The sequence below is a fragment of the Trichogramma pretiosum genome, unplaced genomic scaffold (genome assembly GCF_000599845.2).
Source record: "Trichogramma pretiosum strain Unisexual culture from Peru unplaced genomic scaffold, Tpre_2.0 scaffold75, whole genome shotgun sequence".
In the NCBI taxonomy this organism is placed as follows: domain Eukaryota; kingdom Metazoa; phylum Arthropoda; class Insecta; order Hymenoptera; family Trichogrammatidae; genus Trichogramma; species Trichogramma pretiosum.
In genome coordinates this window covers 634,117-654,560 of record NW_019641613.1, presented here as the reverse complement: position 1 = coordinate 654,560, position 20,444 = coordinate 634,117, and the positions used below count along the sequence as shown (strand labels likewise).

Genomic DNA, 20,444 nt, shown 5'->3' with positions numbered 1-20,444 from the left:
GTAAAACGTAAAAAGTACAATGATAATTACAATAAGTGATGAAAAATGAAACGAAGTGGTTTTTTTTCAAATATACGCGATGATAGTTCCGAAACATGATCGATATAAGTTACAGTTAATAATTCGTATTCTTTAAACAGGAACGATGCAATAAATATATATTCAATATATAATATAATAAATATAAATAATAAGAGAATGTCTCGCTCGATGCAGTAGCAACAGTAAATATATTTAAGGTGAAAGGATTTTTTTCTCGCTCATTCCATGTATATTATAACAAGTAATAAAATGTCTAAAAAAGTGATGCCTTCCTTCCGCGCGTGATTCGGCTTCGAGGAATCGTTCTTTTCTCTTTCTCTAATTCGATCGAGAAAAAAAATTTGTCATTCGGAGTCTCTGATTTGCTGTTTTGCAGTGATGTGTGTCAGCTAGCGCACAGAATACTGGCGTGTTTGTGTGTGTTTTGTGTATTTTTTTTTTTTAAGGAGAACGAGCACCGTTAGAAAAATTGACGCATTAAGGTTCGCATTGGTGCAGAGCGCGCGCGAATCGTCGAAAAAAACTCGATTCCCATTCGACTACTACTTATTTTTGTATATGCAATTGTTGAACTATTCGCTATAACCTTATGTACGGATAGTTTTTCGTAGTTTTATCCTACAACCTAAAAAGATTTCTCTTTCGTTTTTTTTCTGGAATAGTTTTCTCATCACATTTAAATCTGCTTACACACGAGGTTCATCGTGTTTTCACTATACAATTACGCACATCTTTCTCATTCGTTTAATTATTTGCACATAGACATTTTTTTTTATTTCATTATAAAGTTTACAAACTTTAACGACACACACACACGTCCGTGCATACCCGTACGATTAACTCATTCGAACAAAAAGGAAATCGTCGTACGACACAATACGTCACACAAGCTAGACGTACACCGCGCGTACAATGGAAAAACAAATAATACACGCAAACGTAAGTCAATGAAAAAAAATCTACTAAATTCGTAATTTTTTTTCTTCTATATGTACAATTTTTTTTCATATTCTGAAATGCAACACTCAACGTCGATACAATGATCCGACGCGGAAAATGAAAACTTATACTCAGCATTATGTATACATACTTATCATAATAAAAAAAATGTGCTCCGACAATATACGCTATCGGTGAGATGCTCACTCCGAACTTACTTCTTTTTTATATTTATATGTACAATACAACGATTAGAATGAGTATTACGTCTGTTTTCAGGATAAAACGAGTTATTCAAAGGAAAATCGTTGCAGCAGAATTTTTCCAGAAAGAATCTTGGCTGTCAACGTGATTAATAATTTGACAATTATACGAAAAAAAGTTTTTTTCCTTTATGGCACAGCTTGGAGAGCTGAATGATGTAAGAGAAATGAAAAAAAATAATAATAATACTTTTTCCATCTGTACAATTTTCAATTGCAAACAAAACCCAATCCGAATACAAATTAGACTAGTGCAAAAGGAGCAAAAATACAATAGTTTCGCTATCGTTCTACTTTTTAAGCTAAAAAACTTTACGTTACGATAATCAAAGCTCCACAATGTACACACACACTGAGAATACCATGGGAAATTATTGAACTAATTCCAGTGAACGGAACGACGGCGGAGCTTCCGAAATCGCAAAGAAAATCTCTCTGAGATTCTAACGCAAACAAACAAAAAAACGAAGGATTACTTATACCGAGATAGGGACGGTTTAGACAGTCTGTATTATCTGAGAAAGTATTTATCATAGAGATGCGCGTTTTACTCCTATATATGCAATGTACACTCTTTCGTCGTAACTTTCTCCATTGAAATGCTCCATCCGACGATGACCACGATGTGCGATGATTAATTGCGACTCTTCTGTCATTCGCTCGGACGATTGTTGTCCTCCCACTTGGCCTCCTCGGCGATGCGATCGAAGCAGTCCGACAGGAAAACGTACTGCAAAGGGAAAAATTCACATGGGTCAGATATATCATTACATAACATGATTAATTATTATCAAAGAAAAGGACATACGTATGGCGTAAAGACTTTGAGCCACCTGGGCGGCCTGTTGTCCGTGCGCGTGTACTGAAAGCAGAAGGCCATGGCCTCGTCGTCCACCTCCCAGCGCTGAATCGTGCTCCACTGAAACTCCACCACCTGCGACTCCAACGTGCCGTCCTCCTTCGCAGCGTGAAGCTTGAAAGCTCCGGTGCCCACCGCCGCTATCACGTGGCCGACTTTGCGCGAGTCGCACGGACAGTGCGGAAACACGATGTCCCCGTAGCCGCTCAGCTCCTTGGCCAGCTTCAGGTACTCGTGCTTCCTCGACGCGTCCTGCAGCGCCTTCAACTGATAAAGTCGCTCGCCCGCCGATATGTGGCCGCGATTCACCTCGTCCACCGTCTGCCAGAATATCCAGGTGAGCGCCTGCTCGCCCAGCTGCGGCTGCCTCGCCAGATCGAACAGCCAGCGACGCACCGCCAGGCACGTGGCGCTGGCCGTCGAGTAGTTCTGTATGTAGAGCGTGTGCGGATGCTCGTGCGGCTGCAGCTTGCGCTCGAAATTGTACTCGACGATCTCGAACAGATAGAAGTACTTGGCCGTGTCCGGGTCGAGCTGGGCGCGCCGCGTCACCGCCTCGTACACGTCCTTCGCGGTGGCGGCCTTGGGCACGGTGACGGTGACGAGCTCGCGATCCGGCAGCAGGACCTTGAGATCGACCGCGGGACCCTGATCGCCCGCGTCCTCGTCGAGGCGATCAGTGAGGAACTCCTGCATGGAGTCGCTCTCGGCGATTACGCGCACCGCGCAGACCTTTTCCAGGTACTGCTCGAGGCCGCGGCGGCGCGCGTCCAGCTGCTGCTCGCTCAATCTGTGCGTGGGGGAGAAGAAAAAAAATTACGACGATGAAAGTACTCGAAATCAAAAGTATATATCATTGATAATATGGAAAAATTGTTACTATTCATAAAAAACAAACAAAAATACGTTATGTCGTTTCTTAAGTAATACACAGGAAAAATAGCAAAGAGCATCGTGAACTGTGCGTGCTCGTATTCTATTGTTTACGTCGCACGCGTGACCTTTCGGTGTGTTGCTGTATTTTGCCCAGCATACCGTAGTGCCACACGAAGGACTTGTACCTATGTGTGATGCTGTTCATGCGTGAGACGCAGTTTTTCCAAATTCCAGCGAGTACAGATCAACGATTTTCAACGATATTTTAGTGCATGTAGTTAGTTTGTGATGCGTAAAATCATCGAAGAAAGATCAATTGTTGACGCGAAAGATGGAATCCAGAGATACACTTAATGGCGCTGTCAGGTAATTTTTATGTTATGAAAATGAAATTTTGAAAGTATTATAACCTAACACTTCTAAGTTTACTGGATTTATTTTAGGGTGAAAGAGGAGCCCAGCGATGTGTCGCTAAGTGAAAACGTTTGTAAAATGATTGACGAGAAACCTGATCTAAAAAACTTGCAACTCTTATCACATCCATTGGAAAATTCGGTAAGTGTTGATAATTATAAGTATTCCTTCGGGTTTTAAATGAAAATTTTAACGTAGTTTTGATTTTTCAACAGATCAATATCCTTCGAAAATGTGACATTAAACTTGAAAATGAACTCGATGACGAAGTGGAAGTAGTTGCTGAATGCGAAGATGTCAAGCCTAACATTCATTTATTGGCAGTCAACAAAGTTGAAGAAGACTCTCAAAATTTCTTGCAGGATCTGAAAGATACTGATGGTTATAAAATTCAAAACTCAATTAGAATAGAAACTGCGGAGGGAACGAAACCAAAAAACGAACGAAATAAAAAAAGTTCTACAGAAGAGTTAAGTAACGAGGACAACCCCAAAGCACAAATCGGTACAGTGCATGACGGTACAGCCAACGTATGTGAAATATGCGGGAAGAAATTGGCACATACAAGTAGTCTGCGTAGGCATGTCAAATCATTACATCAGTGCATTACCCACTCATGTGATAAATGCGAAAAGTCTTTTACTCAAAAATGTAATCTCAAAATCCACATTGAAACAGTCCACAACGGTATATACATACATGCGTGTGATGTTTGCGGAAAGACATTTTCGCACAGACGTAACGTGAGAAATCACATCGAATCGGTGCACAACGGTGTCAAACATGCGTGCGTAATTTGCGGAAAGATATTCAACTTAAAGGGCTCTCTCAAAAAACACATGGATAAGGTGCATAACGATATCAACCACAGTTGTGACCGATGTGGAAGGAAATACTCAAGAAAGAGCAATCTCAAAAAACACATAGATGCGGTGCATCGCTCACTTATTACAACTTGATTATTTATTTTAAATTTCATTCACATGTTCGGAAGACTAATTCAGCCATTTTCATTTATAATATCTCGAGTTCCTCCCATACTATTCATCGTGTAAGAACTACGTTTCTTTTGTGCAAAAAAAAAATCAATAAATTTTGGCAAGAAAAACGAAACACTTTTTCAATCTCATAACCCTCTAACCCCCCTTCCGACCCGCCGGTAAAATCCACATATATTACTCACTGGAACGGCCACTTGCCGGGCAGCTTGGGGAAATTGTAGCCGATGAACTCCTTCTTCAGGGCCATGTGGAGCGCCGCGAACTCTCGATAACGCCTCGAGCACAGATGTCGGCCGGCCATGTGCACGTTGAAGACGACGTAGCGCTCGTGCTTCTTCTCGCGCACGTGATAATCCGGCACGCTGATCGGCAGCGAGCGCTTCTCGCTGTAGTCCACCGATACGTAGCTAAAACGACGAGAAAAAAGAAAAAACAAGTCAGTATATACATCCGCCAGTATTGCGTTATCGTTCGTCTTCGCGAAAGATATAAATAATATTGTTGTGTTTGTACGAACCTCAAATCTTCACAGGGCTCGAGTCGCTCGGCCTCCTGGGGCGTGACCGAGATCACCGTGAGGGTGAGCACGTCGCCGCCCGACTTGATCAGGTCCACCACCTGCTTGTGCGTCGCCCCCTCGACCGTCACGTTGTTTCTGCGAACGTAACAAGAAAAGTTTAATAAACATATGTCAAAACTACAGAGGCGCACACGAATGTACAGGCCAACTAACTTTTTGCCCTTATTTTGAAACAAATCCGACTGCAGGGCAGTCATCTGACAACTCAACATGATTATATTGTGCGGGTGTAAGTGCGTGTGTGTGCGTATACACGGCAGTAGCTACGGTGCTTGTGGTGATTTCCGTTCGCGGGTATACTAATACCAGAGAGAGAGAGAGAAATAAAAATATCGCGAGGACTGGTTTTCTCCGCCGAGCGTCGCAGCAGCAGCAGCAGCAGTGGATATAAAATCTCGAGTGAAAGGTGCACCGCGTCTATATAATACGATATATTTATATAAGGCAGGTATCGCGGCACGCACTACGCGAAAACCGTCAACGAAATATCGTCGAGGAGAGTCTCTCGAGCGTGTTGGCGATGCAACGACAATCGCATCGATACTAATGCTGAATTTATAAAATCCGAGCTGCGATGCAGATTTAAGAACATGCATATAATACGAGTGTATTATAATATATAAGCCGCTGCTGCCGCGAGGATGATAATCGGGGTTGGCCATTCATCATTTCGCTATCTATCGTCGTTTCTTCTACTCCTCTTCTCTTTCGTATATATGTGTATGTATACAGATAATCCGCGACTGATAAGAAAAAGACACGTTGTTGAACGTTTTGATATATCAACATTATACAATGTTATATGCGCACAACAAATACATTACATATACAGAGGCTGCGACGCGTTTGCTAATATCACACAAGAGATATCTTTTCGCCGCCGCCAGTAGCAGCTGTTGTTGCAGCGGTACATACTTATGGATAACAAAAGGATCGGATTTGCTGCTCGTTGTTATTGTTATTATTATTTTTTCTAGCTTCCGTGTTTTCGCGATTCGGTGCGGTGCATTGTATACGTACACGTGCGACACGCAGCGTAGCTTAACAGCATGAATGAATGGACGCGACGATGACGAATAATCGTGTAAAAGGAAATTCCGACGCACACCGACCTATACGCACCGAAGCTTTCGTGGAAAACGATATCGTTGTATATGTCACCGTTAAGATAGCGTATTTCTCCGCACACCGCGGTAATCCAATAATTGCGAAATCAAAATTGGGAGAGATTCACCCCACTGGTTTCGGTTGGAATGAGAGTGCGCGATGATATTTTAGTCGGCCCTCCCCGATTAATATCGCGTCTAGATATACATAGCATGTATATATGTGAACCTTGACCGACTGCCGTGTAATGTAATACAAAACGTTGGGTCTCGAAAGTATAACGAGAGAAAGAAAAAAAAAGAGGCAAATGAGTTGAACGAGCCCTCGTGTATATAAGCGGGGGTAGTAGTGCTCGATATACATATATGAATCTTCGTGCTCGTGTTAAAAGTCAAGCGAAACCCTAAAAAAGTCTCGAGGTCTAGAAAGAAAAAATTTGCGACGACTGACCTCAACTCAACATGTGTGTTTGTACGTACATACAATATAACATGTTAAAAATCGCACACGAAATATCGCGTTACACGCGCGCGAGCACACAGCTGTGTGTTATTTTTCACTCTTCTCGTCTTTTCTTTCTTTTTTTTTTTTTTGCTTTTGCTCGTACATACTCGGGAACGTTATGCAGCGGTTTTCGTCGAAGTAGAGAAGAACAACTACTACCTATTACGAGACGACTGCTAATTATCGTGCATAGATGCTGCTGCTGCTCATCTTCGTAAAGTAAAGTAAAGAAGAAAAAAAATCGACATCGTCGTCGTCGTCGAGTCACGTGTGTTCTCTCCGCTCGGCAGATCGCGTCGCCGATCGCACCGAGTTCAGTGGCATCTCTCTCTCTCTCTCTCGGTATCTATAATAATATAATAATACACGCGTATACCCGACGATAATTACCTCTAAAGGCTCTCGTGCCTTATATACGTCGCGTCAAAAGGAGAAGACGCGCACACGCGTAATTGAGGCTCGTTTAATGCACTCGATCATATACATATAGAGAACATCATCATCGGTGGCATTTAACAATAATAATCGCGCGACGATGATCGAGTTCTCGTTATATATATTTATTATAAGAGAGAGAGGGCGGATATGGCTCACGTGTGTGTGTCGTTCTGCAGATATTCAAGGACACTTTGCGCGCACAGTAACGTATAATGGTAATTCGATTCGGGCGATATAAAAGTAGCCTCCCGCGTGTATATATATTTGCAAGCGCGTCCGTCCGTCTGTTATACCGTTTCTGCCGAGTTGGGATTTATATATACATATGCACAACTAGAAAGAGCGAGCGAGAGAATCTACACATTAGGTAATCCAACGCTGTGACTCGGTAACTTTTCTTTATGCCGTGTACGTACGTACGTACGTACTATATAATAAAGCCTCGAAACGAGCACCGACGAGATAGCTAGAAAAATAAGAAAAGGCAAGAAAAAGAAAAATGAAACGAGCTAGCTCTGTGTGTTGCTCCGCTTTTTTTTTCTTCTTCCTCGTCGTTTTACCTGTCCCTATTATGTACCACCGCTGCTGCACTATATACTATATGCTACGTGTATGTGTGTGTGTATGCAGTTGACTCTCTAATTTCTGCTGCAGCTCCCCCCACACACACTCATTCATATACACACTCACAGAAGAGATTCGCACACATATAGCATCATCATGTACAGGGCAGGTACCTAATACCTATACCATAGGTCCTATCTATCGATCGTCTAGTATATATGCATCCCTAGCCTAAATATATATAACGCAGGTAGAGAGCAAAAAAAAAGGGAAGAAGAGAACAACACTTACACCTCGAGGATGCGATCGCCCTTGCGCACGCCGGCCTTCTCGGCGGCCCCGTGCGGCAGCACGGCACTGACGTGCTGGAGCGGCGCGTACAGCTCGCCGTTGATGCTGCGCAGCTGGCCGCCCTCGCTCACCTGGCCACGCACGTTGAAGCCGAAGCCCGTCTCGGTCTTGCTGATGGTGACGCGCCGCGGCCCGGCCAGGGCTTGCGCGTGATGTTGCTGTTGCTGCTGCTGCTGTGGTTGTTGTTGTTGTTGCTGTTGATCGCAGCGTCCGACCATGTTGTTGACTTGTTGTTGTTGCTGTTGTTGGTTGTTGCTGCCCACCATGGCCGATACCGTGGCGTTCATAATATACCTATGATATGCACCACCTGCACTCGCTCGCTCGAGTCACTGTGTGTAAGGTGTAAACGTATGTGTGTAGCACTAACACGGATATAGGCAAACGAAGCACAGCTGAATTCTGCACACACACACACGCGCACACACAGTCGTACGGTCGACGATTACGTCTAATAGGCCGTTACAATTTATTTTTATTTATTTTTTTCACATAAACACACACTTGTATATAATTACTCCACGAGCTGCTCCGTGGAGTACGATCCTCGCCTGCCTCTTCTTCTTTTCGGAGTAGACGTCGCGTTCATAATAACACGTCACACGGGTTATGATACATACACACACATACACTCGCGCGCGTATTACTGTATAGAGGAGCTGAGAGAGAGAGAAAAGAAGAAGAGCTGCTGCTGATTCTTGATTTCTTCCGATGATGATGCACACGGGGAGAGAGCGAGAGAGGAGAGAATCGACGCCACCTATATTATAATGCACTACTGCTCTGTGAGAGAGAGATATATACAGAGAGAGACAGAGACAATCACATACACTGCACGTCACTCACTCGTATACACACATACACACAGACACACACTGTGCGAGATAGCAGAAAATTTACGACATTATTACACACGCGTTCCGTTCTCGTTGTACCATAACTACTATACTACGCGAAGCTTCTTCTTTTTCTTTGCTTCGGAACGATTTACTTAAACTCGGACTAGCTAAACGATACGATGCTACTCTCCTGCTCTCTTGTTGTCGTCGGCGCACAACGCGACGGCCGAGCGGCAGCACACATGTAGCAGCACTGAGGAGCTGTATAGCATTAACTATCCACTACGAGGCACAACACCACCGCTCGCGCGCGGCTCTCTCTCTCTCTCGCAGACGCACGCATGCAGCAGCACTACCTATAAGCTGCCAATGTCTCGCGCGGGCATGTATATAATAATACACCTATGGTGACACTGTACTACAACGTCCAGCTGGATAGTGTATTTTCACAGGGTAAGATATTACAAATATATATAGTATACAGGCACCTCATTGTTATTATATAGGTAAGGTCTGCTGCTGTACGCCACGAGTATACGTGCGCATGTGCCCGCAGTCGAAGACACTATATGCAGTCGAACAGTCGAGGAATGTATATCAACACATCCATATATAGGTATAGAAAATATATAAAACGGAGCAACTCGCTTCGATACCGCGAATGCGTGCGGCGATGACTGCGGTCTCTATTTACACTTTCTTTCTTTCATATGTACATAATATTGCGTCTATACCGCTGTGTAGTGTACGTCGGATATTACGAGCTGCTGATTTATAAACTCTCTTTCGTTTCGATATATAATAGACGTCTGACAATACAAGCACGCATAAATATTAAAACGTGGGTGTCGAGTTCTATCTCTCGACAGCTCCTTTTTCTTTGCGCGCGAGACAGCACGACGAGATGTACTTCACCGCACACTTTCTCATGCCGCAGCGGCAATGACGTTTTATCGACCGAACGCCGCTTTTTCGGGCGATCGTGTACATCGATGCGCTTCGTTGCTCCGAAATTTCGAGGCGGAGTAGGGGCTATTGATACATCGTACTTGTACCGTTGATTCTTGAATGAATCGAATTCCACGCGTAGATCTTTTTCGAAGTCAAATCGAATATTAACGCGTATGGATACTAGCAGTCGACAAGTACGATCGCGCACTTATCTCTCGTTGCTCCAGCAGCAGCTGAATATATATAAGAATATATTATCTTTCCAGACGATTGCGAGATAATTTTTCGAAATTACCATTGTTTCTTAGTTTTTCGTTGGTTGTTAGAGAGAATAAAAATTTCCCCGCTTGAGAGCTTGAATTGTGACCCGAAAAAGCACTTTTAAAAACCATTTTATTAGAGTTTACTGACAATATCACAGACAAAAAAGCCGAAATTTCAATATTTTTTTATTTACAAACTAAAGACTTTAACTAAAAACCGGAAAACTAATTACAAGTACTTTTACCGTAAAGTATACCGGCGGTCGCTTTGTTTGGCCTCCAGGCAAATCAGCTGGTCTATCGGTGACCATCACTGACGACTGTGAAAACCGCCCATATGTCGCTCTTAATAACAACACTTAAAAGAGCGTTTTTTATTCGTTCAAAAACTTATAAGAAATAATGAGATTCCATATTCATTTTCTTTACTAAGTTAGTTCAATTTCATTCTAATACTAAGTAAATTCATCCGCGTGAATTATATTTTCGCTCTGTGCCACCTAGCGGCCACACATCTGCTTCATTATACATCAAGCGAGTTTGGGCAGATGTAGTAACTGACTGATCGATTGTTTCATCAATTTTTTCGATGTCCTCGATATTTATTTCAAATAAGCGCATCTTAGCGGACGATTTATAATTTCTATCCCGCAGTAAAAGTACCTAATTAATTGCCCCTAGAAAAAAACTATTTCATCTTTCTGATTGAAAATTTCTTCAGCTTTCCGATGGCGAGGTCAGATTTTCCGAAATTATTCCGATCATCTCAAAAACTTCAATTTTAAGATTGTTCCAATAGTATAGATCAAAGCGCTGAACATTTCCCGTTGGAATAGCTATTTCCCAAAAATTGCTCTTATAATTTTCACGAGATATAGCGAGGGAAAGAAGAAAAAACTTGGAGTTTTCATGGCCGGCCGACGCGGCGCGTACTATTTGAAAAATCTTAAAAATGAGTTTTTTTAGATAATTGGCCTTAAAGGGTTTCCCTCAATTTTCCCCGGGAAAAAAAAAATTTAGACCCACACTGACGACTGTGAAAACAGCTCATACATAACACAAAAATGTCGCTTACATGCATGTGCATCACAGGCTTAGGTTTTTTTTTTTTTTTGTAAGTTTTTTATTGGCATTTAATGATACATTATGCTGCCAGAACACTGTAGTCTTTGTCGCGAAATACAAAAATACAGATATTTTACATCTAAGATTAAAGCTTAATCTAGGTACAAAATATTTAAATAAATGAATCACAATATGATTTAGATAAAACGCTAGGTGAACAATATTATAATATTAAGGATAAATTATACATGATAAATTATAAACAGGTATATACTTATAAATTAAAGTGCGTATTTATAGAATTATAATCATATGTTTATGTCTATTTTGTTTATAAACGAAGAGAAAGCATACATAATGTTTGGTTCATTTTTTGACAAGAGTGCAGTAAGATTAAAGGGTTTGAAATAGTTAAGAGAATGAAGTTGTGAAATAAGCTCTTTTCTTTCTTTTGAATATTTTTTACAATGCCAGAAAATGTGATCGATGCTTTCAATTTGTCGAGTTTCACAGTTACATAGATTGTTATCAACAATTTTATCGGGCTTAGGTTGTTCTTTAGATTGTCGCCGCGCCCCCTTGAAGTTGGTTTTGGTATTATATGAGCCATGCGCTCAAACGCAGTTATAGTCATTAAGGCCTCCGCACTTAAAATGCATAGCGAGCACAGCGATCAGCGACGCATAGCGCCGACGCGCCGTCGCTATGCGTCGCTATGCATTATAAGTGTGCAGGCCTTTATAGTCGCTGTTGAGTGTGTCTCACGCACATGTGCTTCGCCCACGTGTTTAGATCGTAATAAAAGCGTATATTGTCAATGTACACGTTCCTTAACAAAAGAAACCCAGCAAGTGATTCAAAGTGAAAAATATTATTCACATTATCGGTGATATTGTGTGTGCGAGTGTAAGTGCGTAGAAAAAAATGTTCGGTATTCGAGGCAAAGGTTGCGAGGTTAACCTCGATGGACGCTCAAACTTGAAAAAATTAAAGAACTTGCGAAAGAAGGTTAATTGGAACATCAAAGAAGAAAGACTTGAACTTATCTATCGACTTGACAAATTGTTCAGGGAATGGAGGAGCCAATTGCCGGATATCGGCGACATCTTTCGTCATGAAGAAATCGAGTGTATTCTCTGGGAGGCCACAACCAAGGGGAAGAAAAGTAAAGAAGAGTACAATCGAGGAAAACGAATTATTGATTTCGTAATCCGCACCGGATACACAGACAAGCCTAAAATCGGTGAAGACGGCAAGCCATTGTCGCGCCGTACCACTCCACTGCATCACGCAGCTAGATACAATTGTAAAGATTTAAAAATTATCTCTAATCTTTTTAAGATATACAACAATTTTTATGTGAATTACACCGACGAGTCAGGCCTCTCGCATTTCCACGTGGCCTGTAAGTTTGGTTGCAAAGACGCCGTCGAGAAATTTCTCTTCCTCGGTCATAATCCCAATAGCCTCGTGACGAAGACAGGCGATTCTCCCCTTTACTTGGCTCTGAAACACGAACGCGTGGACGTATTCAAATTACTGTTGAGAGGCGGAGCTAATCCGAACGTGGCCAAAAAAAACGGAACGACTCTTCTTCATATCATTTGTGAAAGGGAATACGACGACGAGTTCGCCAAGATTCTCTTCGAAGTCAGCAAAGATCTCGGGCGGACGGTAGAAGTCAACTCCAGGGATCACTCTGATCGGGCACCTCTTCAAGTGGCTCTCGCTCGTGGCCGCAGAAATTTGATCGAACTATTGCTAAGAATGGGCGCCTGTCCGAACTTGCGCGACGCGGACGGATTAACTCCGCTCCACAAGATTTGCCAAAAAAGCGTCGAGTCGAAAAAACTCTTGAAAATGTTTTTGGAAATTAATAACGACGCGAGTCGTCAGCCAGTGCGGGTCGACGCTAGGGACGGGTTTGGTCGGACACCTCTGGAGTGCGCTCTGTTGCGCGGCTACAAAAGTTTGGTTAAATTATTGCTGAGACACCATGCCGATCCGAATTCGATCAACTCTTTTAGAGAGACTCCTCTACACTTTATGTGTCAAAATGACCTCAATCGCATGATGGAAGTATTCTTCGAGCTCAACGACGAATTGAATCAGCCGATTCGGATCGATGCCCGATCCAATACGGAACTGACACCATTACTCTTGGCTCTGTTCCGTAAAAACAAGGAAGCGACCGAGTCGCTGTTGAGACGAGGCGCGGATCCGAACTTGGCCGGTACGGACGGCGCGACTGCTTTGCACATTATTAGTACGGATTGCAAAAGCTATAAAATAGTGGACATGCTTTTCAAGATCAACGACGAATTGAATCGGCAGGTGCACATCGAAGCTCGGGACAAGTTTGGCGATGCGCCATTGCACTCGGCTATGAAATGCGGCAACATACAGGTGGCCGAATTACTATTGAGAAGGGGCGCCAATCCGAATTTGGCCAATAGAGATGGATCGACGACTCTGCACGATATTTGCCGAAGAATCGGACAGGATAACGACACGGCGGTGAAGAGGTTCTTCGAGATCAACGACGAATTGAATCAGCGGGTGCACATCGAAGCTCGGGACAAGTTTGGCGATGCGCCGTTGCACTCGGCTATGAAATGCGGCAACATACAGGTGGCCGAATTACTATTGAGAAGGGGCGCCAATCCGAATTTGGCCAATAGAGATGGATCGACGGCTCTGCACGATATTTGCCGAAGAATCGGACAGGATAACGACACGGCGGTGAAGAGGTTCTTCGAGATCAACGACGAATTGAATCAGCGGGTGCACATCGATGCTCGGGACCAATTTGGCAATACGCCACTGCACTTGGCTTTGAGATGCGGCAACGATAAGGTGGCCGAATTACTATTGAGAAGGAGCATAGATCCGAATTCGGCCAATAGAGATGGATCGACGGCTCTGCACGTTATTTGCAGCAGAAGCAACGGCGACTGGATAGTAACGTTCTTCGAGATCAACGACGAATTGAATCAGCGGGTGTGCATCGACGCTCGGAACGAGTCCGGTAACACGCCTTTGCACTTGGCACTGGCCCGTAGCCATCGGATTGCAATCAAAGCGCTGTTGAGGCGAGGCGCCGACTCGAGTTTGACCGATGCCGAGGGTTCGAAGTCTCTGCACATTATCAGTAAGAAAAGCCACGGCTGCTGCATTTTGGGGATATTTTTCGATATCAGCGACGAACTGAATCAGCTGGTTCGACTGGACGAGCTCGACCGGTCGGGTCATACAGCGCTACACTGGGCTGTGATTAATGACAACAGATCGGTGATTCGACTTCTACTGGCAAGAGGCGCCGATGCAAATTTGCCGAACAACGACGGATCGACCGCTCTGCATTTGATTTGCGACAAGAGCTACGATGGCGGATTAGCAAAGTTATTTTTCGAGGCCAACGACAATGTCCATCAGGCGGTGCAGGTCGATGCCTCGGACAAGTTCGGCCGTACACCGCTGCGATTGGCCGCAGCGAGTCTTTTTCCGGATGTCCTCGAGGTACTCTTGGAACGTGGCGCCGATTTGTCCAACTTCGTTTTTCCCACCGAAGATTGCTTCAGCGAGAAATCTTTTCCCCTGGATGGTAGCGACGAATTCAAATCGAGGCTAGCTTTTCGCGCTCTCTTGGTCGTCGAGCGTCTCGAAAGAAGAGGATACGAGTTGGACCAAAGCGACGCCCTGACGATAATACAACTATTTACCAAGCATCGATTGTTCAAGAGATCGGTTCACATCGAAGCTGGTTGGCACGACGACGAGGAGTTCGCGAGCAAAGCAAAAGCGTCGATGATCGATCCGAGCCTGTCGCTCCACGACCTGGTCCAGTTACCGGCCGAGGAGTCGGCAAAATCATTCACGTGCGAGCGACTCATCGTGTTGGCGGACTCGGATTATGTCTCGGTGCAAAACAAACCATACCGTGAAACCTGTCTGTATCGTCTCAGCGAGATAATGTTGAGAAGATTTCTACGCCCATGGGGTCTGGATGCCTTCTTGCGACTGACGCACCAACGTTTGCCAATTCTGTGCTGCGACATGATCGTAGAAGAATTGAGTAACGAGGATTTGTTGAAGATTTTCCTGGCTTCTATGGGCATAAACCAGGGTACATTTAATAAATTTAGGGTTTTTTGAATTTTATTGAATTTAAACAAGTTTAATTGTAGAAAAACCATGAGGAACTATTATATCTTGCAGTTTTATATTTGAAAATAATCATCATATGTAACATAAAGGATTTTTACTATGTATAGTTATAATAAAGTATATTCCAATCAGAAACAAAAGAATAAAGAATCAGTAACCTACCATTTCAAGCGAATAATCGTAAACTAACTTTCGTCAACATCATCATTCTTGGAATGTTGGAGAAGTAAAAATTTTAACGCGAAGCTGAGGCCTGGACTTCGAAAGAGGCCAGAGCTCGAATATGCGCTACTACACTGAGAAAAAAATTCACTGATTCAATGAAATCAAATTTAATATTTTATTTACTATTAATTTAATCAAATGATTGATTGAAGCAATGAAACTTTGGTAAAAACAATTAAATATTTTATTGGGTGAAATAAAAAAAGATTATATCAATAAAATTATTTAATAGATTGTATTTAAATTAATAAATTTTTTTTTCTCAGTGTACTGGACTCGCAGGGTCGACCCGAGACAAAGTTTTACAAAGACGACGACGACGATGGAAAATTTCGTCTTTCTAATTTTTTCCCTACATCAGAGCGTATACCATAGCAGCCGCGCTAAGAATCTCTTATTAGGCGAATTTGAAAAATCTTCGACGCGATGCCGGTACGCGAAAAATAATGTCGAACGCGCTGCAGGCTGCAGCACAAATACACATAAACACACGCATAAACACACACACAGCCGAGCGGACGATCTCTGTTAGAATGACATCTTCGACGACGACGACGACGATCATGACACGAAATATAGTAGATATCGAATGATATAGACGACTAGCAGTCGGCAAGTACGATCACGCACTTATCGCTCGTTGCTCCAACAGCAGACGAATAATAACATATCCTTTTGTTATTGTTTCGATCTCAAGTGGCCGGTCCTTTAAAAATCCGCGCGTGTGACGATCGTCGTTTTTGCATATTATATTTGATCGTGACATTTATTACTGTGCAACCGGTGTATTATTTACTCGTTTATCACGATGCCGGGGTGCGCCGCAAACACCAGCAGACGCTTTATAACCTCTACCAAACAATATGCGTGTGTGGTGTGTGTCACTGTCATCATCGCCGCCGCACCGTCTGTTATCGCAGCGGCTTTTGACGTTCGCTGCAGCCTGCCTCTGCACAATTATGTTTATCGAGCGGATCTAGCGTTGTATTAAAGTGCACAAAAAAATTAAAAGCATGTCGTCGTCGTCGGAAAAGTACAGCGAGCAGAGCATCGAGAAGCTGTTCCAGGAACATTCCATACGCGAGATCGAGCAGATACAGAAGAAGATACAGTATGAGAGCGATCGTAAACAAATCGAGCTGCGCACACTTGTCGGGTAAGGTTATTTATTAACACGCTTATATGTGGCTTCTTTCGATGAATTTTGGTAAATGAATGCAATTTTTCATCCAGGGAGAGGTATCGCGACCTGATCCAGGCCGCGGACTCGATCGCCGAGATGAAGCAGACCTCAGAGTGCGTCACCGACAAGATCAGCCGCATACAGCAGACCTTTCAGGAGCTCCAGCAAAAGTACCTGATCGGCTTTAAGATGGACGTCGAGCAGTACGATCCTCACAAGTATGTGTATCGAGATGGTACCAAAATCAATTACTGAGAACTCGTATGATTGTGAATGTCTTTCTAGAGAAACCAGCTCGATATCCGACTCTGTAGTCATTCAGATTAAAATATTAATGGACATTCCAGAGCAGATTTGGTCGGCCATCGACGAGAAGGACTTCCTGGTGGCCACTCAGCTGTTTTTAATAGCGCAACACATCAAGTTCAGCTTGAGCTTCGAGGTCGGTGAACAGGACTTGACCAGCAAGTATCCCATTGTGTTCAAGCAGTGGGGTATCATCAATCAGTTCAAAAATTTGATTCTCACTTGTTGCAACGATGCCTTGCTGTCTGTGGAACTTACTATTCAGGTAGCTTAAAGTTCTTTGACATGTATGTCATATGTGTGTGTGTTATTTAATGTTTACTGTGCACTATTTACAGACTGCCGCTAACTGCCTTGCTGCCTTAGTATTACTAGATGGCCTGAATTCAGCTACACTATTGGATAGGCTTATATCGTTAAGAAGTCAAACTTTGCAATCAATTTTTACATCAGAAAGTGATCTTAGCGTTAAAAGTAGAATAAAACTAGGTTTAACTCTTTTGATAGAAACTATACCACTCATTGCCTGTTGTTTTATATGTAAGTGCATCAAAATTAAATCATTCACGTTAAAGTGTTTATTTAACATTATTGAAAACTATTTTAGATCATAACGATGAAACTAGCGGTCTTGTTTCATTGTCCATAAATGGAATCAAAGATACAGATGCTTATAGCATGTTGTCCAAGCTGGATTTCAACACGGATCTATTGAATACATTTTTGCCAACAATTACAAAAACTCACAAACCATTTGTTCAGCATGAACTGGAAAATCTTGAACTGTCCGAGGTACAAGAGAAAATGGCCAAATGGTTGCAGTGGGTAAAGGATGTAACGAGAACCGAAGTAACCCAGTTACTCAATCTAATCACTTCGATCAAGGGAGTATACAGTATTCGAGAAGAATGTCTTGCTATCAATATTCCTGATAATTGGGAATTCATTTGGGAAATATTTGCTCAACCAAGTATTAATTTCTGGTCAGAATTTTTTCATCCACTCTTGACGGAGAGGGTGAAGCGTATTTTAGATCATAAAATGAACGTTTGCTCGTCGAATTTGAAACAGACCACGTCACAAGTATTGAACGAAGTCTCATCCGGTGACAAATCGGAGGCCGATTTAAGAAAATTCATGTGGAGCGACAAACCCACGAAATTGGATCTCTCTCGTTACAGTCTGCTGAGAATGGGCACCGTGGACACGAAAAGCCCGCTACTCATGAAAGCCAAAGGCTACTCGCCGAACGTGATAAAATTGTGCGACAGATTGGATGCCGACCTCGCGGACGTTCTCAATCATCTGAAGCAGTACCTGTACGAGGTCGAGCAATCGATAGGACTGAAGGACGATCTGCTGGCCGCTGACATCTATCTGTCGGCCAATAAATTCTGCGACCGCGGCGAGATACAGGACTACCTGCAAACCATCAGCAGCAAGCTCGTCGACGACTTCGTGCAGTACGCCAAGAGCAACTACGTCAACGACGAGCCGAGATGTGGCGCTCAAGAGGTCAACGTGCTGGTACTGGCGAGATTCTTGGAGGCCGCGCCGCAGCAGTGCACCAATCTCAAGGAGTGCTTCGCGATCTCGAGATCGGCGGGCATCGCCCTCACGAGCATGAAGTGGCAGGAGATCTACGACAGGCTCGGGGCTGAGAGCACGGCCATGTGGCTGATCTGGGCCAAGTGCTTCGCCAAGCAGGTGGCCAAGCACAGGCAGTCGCGTCTACTGGAGCAGAGCACCGAGAACCTGATGGGCAGCATGATCGTCGCAGAGTGGGAGACGATCAAGATCGAGGAGGAGGCCGAGGAGGGCAAGAAGATCACCTCGGAGATCTCGATACCGTATTATCTGACCTGTCACGTGGACTCGTATCTGTCGGCCGTCAACGCGGATCTCAATAAAATTCTACCCCACACCATACCCAAGTAAGTATACACAAAAGTTAAAATTTTACTAGCAATTCGTTAATCTCTCGTTTTCTCCCTCCAGAGCCGCCAAGAACGAGATGATCAACGCGGTCGCCGGCGAGCTACTCGATTACTTCTCCACCCTGGCCAGCAACGAGTCGGTCAAGGTGCGCCAGCGCCAGGCCATACAGATACTGTTCGACGTCAAGTACGCGACGCTGCTCATGGTGCCGCGCGAGAACAAGCCCCTCACGGAAAAATCGGCCAAGATCTGCGCGAGCTTCGTCGCCAAGATCGATCCGTTCGACTTCGACGTCTTCATACCGTTCATCAACGCGAACGTCAAGAAGGCGGTGCAGAGATCGCTGGTGAGCTATTCGTAAAACGATTTATTATAATACTGGAAATAAATTCATTTTTCTCTTTCTCGATTCGACAGATGACGTATGGAAACCTCGTGCCGCACATGGAGCAGTTGCACTCGATTCTGGGCGCGCGAATCGATCATTCGGACGGGCAGCAGCAGCAGCAGAACCAACAGCAGCAGAGGAGCGATCCACCGAAAATAATAGATTTTGTCAAGGACGTGCCGTACTTTCCGCTGCTGCCCATCGCCAAACCGACGACCAAAGAGACAGCCGCTAGCGGTGCCGCTGGTACTACTGCCGGCGCTGGTAGTGCCTCTGTCGCCGCTGGCCAATCGACGTCCGACAATACCCAGGTACTCGTATACGGATTAGTTGCATCGCGATAACGACGAAAAAATAATAATCGACGTGAGCACGTCTCTATACCATGTTATATTCATCACCATTTTCGTATACTTGTGTGTCAGATGGAATTGTTATTTTCGTCCTTTTAAAGAGAAAAGAGAGACCGAGCTGTCGTTGTTGTCTCGCTTTTTTTTCTACATCGGGTAAGATTCGAGAGCTGGTGTATTGTGACGTGTATTGTGCTCCTAACCGATTTTTCGTTTTGCCGCATGACGTTTTTTTTTCTCTCACTCATCCCCTCATTGACAGCATAGAAAAATAAAATAACGATCGCTCGATATATCGATGAACAAGAGTGTTTATGGCTTATTTTTTTGCAGCAGAAGAGAAGAGCAGCGGCCGTCAAGGAGCACTCGCGCAACGACTCGACCGGCTCGAGCATCAAATCCGGCGCTGCGGCATTTTTCGCCATGGGAAGCGACTGGTTCAGCGGCGGCGGCTCGTCCAGCTAGTTTTTTTTTATTTCATCTATCATAAGGTACAAAAAAAGAAAAAAAAGAAAAGAAACGATGGAGGATTGTGTACATATAGGAGGAATAAAAGAATACGAATTTTATGAAAATTTTTATTCTATCAAATCCGAGTATTTTCATTCATTTCGAGACAACCACCCCCGTCACATGGTCGAGCTGAAGGTATCCAAAAAACTGATCGGACACTCGGCGTTGAAGGGCGCGCAATCTCCGGCGTGCTCGGCCGCCTCCAGTTCAGCGCCGTTTTCCAAATCCTCTTTCAGCGTGGTCGACGGTCTGCGCAACAAAACAAACAAACAAACAAACAAAAATAAAAAGCAAACAAAGAAAAAAAAGAGAAGAAAA

General features: G+C 43.7%; 3 protein-coding genes across 4 annotated transcripts; 2 read left to right on the top strand and 1 right to left on the bottom strand.

Moving 5' to 3' along the window:
• Nucleotides 1-474: 474 nt before the first annotated feature.
• LOC106653638 (sorting nexin-27) lies at nt 475-9,454 on the bottom strand. Its single transcript, XM_014373156.2, has 5 exons — nt 7,879-9,454; nt 4,912-5,049; nt 4,577-4,801; nt 2,053-2,893; nt 475-1,974 (listed from the first exon to the last, which is right to left on the bottom strand). Exons 1-5 carry the CDS (start codon nt 8,223-8,225, stop codon nt 1,897-1,899), a joined length of 1,629 nt encoding a protein of 542 aa, XP_014228642.1. The 5' UTR covers nt 8,226-9,454; the 3' UTR covers nt 475-1,896.
• Nucleotides 3,030-4,428, top strand: LOC106653641 (zinc finger protein 710-like). Its single transcript, XM_014373158.2, has 3 exons — nt 3,030-3,345; nt 3,423-3,534; nt 3,609-4,428. Exons 1-3 carry the CDS (start codon nt 3,311-3,313, stop codon nt 4,350-4,352), a joined length of 891 nt encoding a protein of 296 aa, XP_014228644.1. The 5' UTR covers nt 3,030-3,310; the 3' UTR covers nt 4,353-4,428.
• A 6,786-nt stretch (nt 9,455-16,240) lies between the features above and the next one.
• LOC106653622 (conserved oligomeric Golgi complex subunit 1) lies at nt 16,241-20,157 on the top strand. 2 transcript variants are annotated; one of them, XM_014373134.2, is made up of 8 exons: nt 16,241-16,604; nt 16,682-16,849; nt 16,917-17,202; nt 17,276-17,477; nt 17,545-18,871; nt 18,936-19,221; nt 19,293-19,574; nt 19,947-20,157. In XM_014373134.2, exons 1-8 carry the CDS (start codon nt 16,462-16,464, stop codon nt 20,076-20,078), a joined length of 2,826 nt encoding a protein of 941 aa, XP_014228620.1. In that variant the 5' UTR covers nt 16,241-16,461; the 3' UTR covers nt 20,079-20,157. The 2 variants fall into 2 exon arrangements, with proteins under 2 accessions (XP_014228620.1, XP_023314462.1); XM_023458694.1 differs by having other exon boundaries at nt 16,242-16,604; nt 19,950-20,157.
• The last annotated feature ends 287 nt before the right edge of the window (nt 20,158-20,444 follow it).

Bases quoted from the DNA above. Each gene is read 5' to 3' on its own strand.
- LOC106653641 (XM_014373158.2), top strand. From the start codon at position 3,311: ATGGAATCCAGAGATACACTTAATGGCGCTGTCAG. The intron at 3,346-3,422 runs GTAATTTTTATG...GATTTATTTTAG, and splicing joins ACACTTAATGGCGCTGTCAG to GGTGAAAGAGGAGCCCAGCG. The intron at 3,535-3,608 runs GTAAGTGTTGAT...ATTTTTCAACAG, and splicing joins CACATCCATTGGAAAATTCG to ATCAATATCCTTCGAAAATG.
- LOC106653638 (XM_014373156.2), bottom strand. From the start codon at position 8,225: ATGAACGCCACGGTATCGGCCATGGTGGGCAGCAACAACCAACAACAG. The intron at 2,894-4,576 runs GTGAGTAATATA...CCCCACGCACAG, and splicing joins CCCGGCAAGTGGCCGTTCCA to ATTGAGCGAGCAGCAGCTGG. The intron at 1,975-2,052 runs GTATGTCCTTTT...TTCCCTTTGCAG, and splicing joins TCAAAGTCTTTACGCCATAC to TACGTTTTCCTGTCGGACTG.
- LOC106653622 (XM_014373134.2), top strand. From the start codon at position 16,462: ATGTCGTCGTCGTCGGAAAAGTACAGCGAGCAGAGCATCGAGAAGCTG. The intron at 17,203-17,275 runs GTAGCTTAAAGT...CACTATTTACAG, and splicing joins CTGTGGAACTTACTATTCAG to ACTGCCGCTAACTGCCTTGC. The intron at 18,872-18,935 runs GTAAGTATACAC...TTCTCCCTCCAG, and splicing joins CTACCCCACACCATACCCAA to AGCCGCCAAGAACGAGATGA.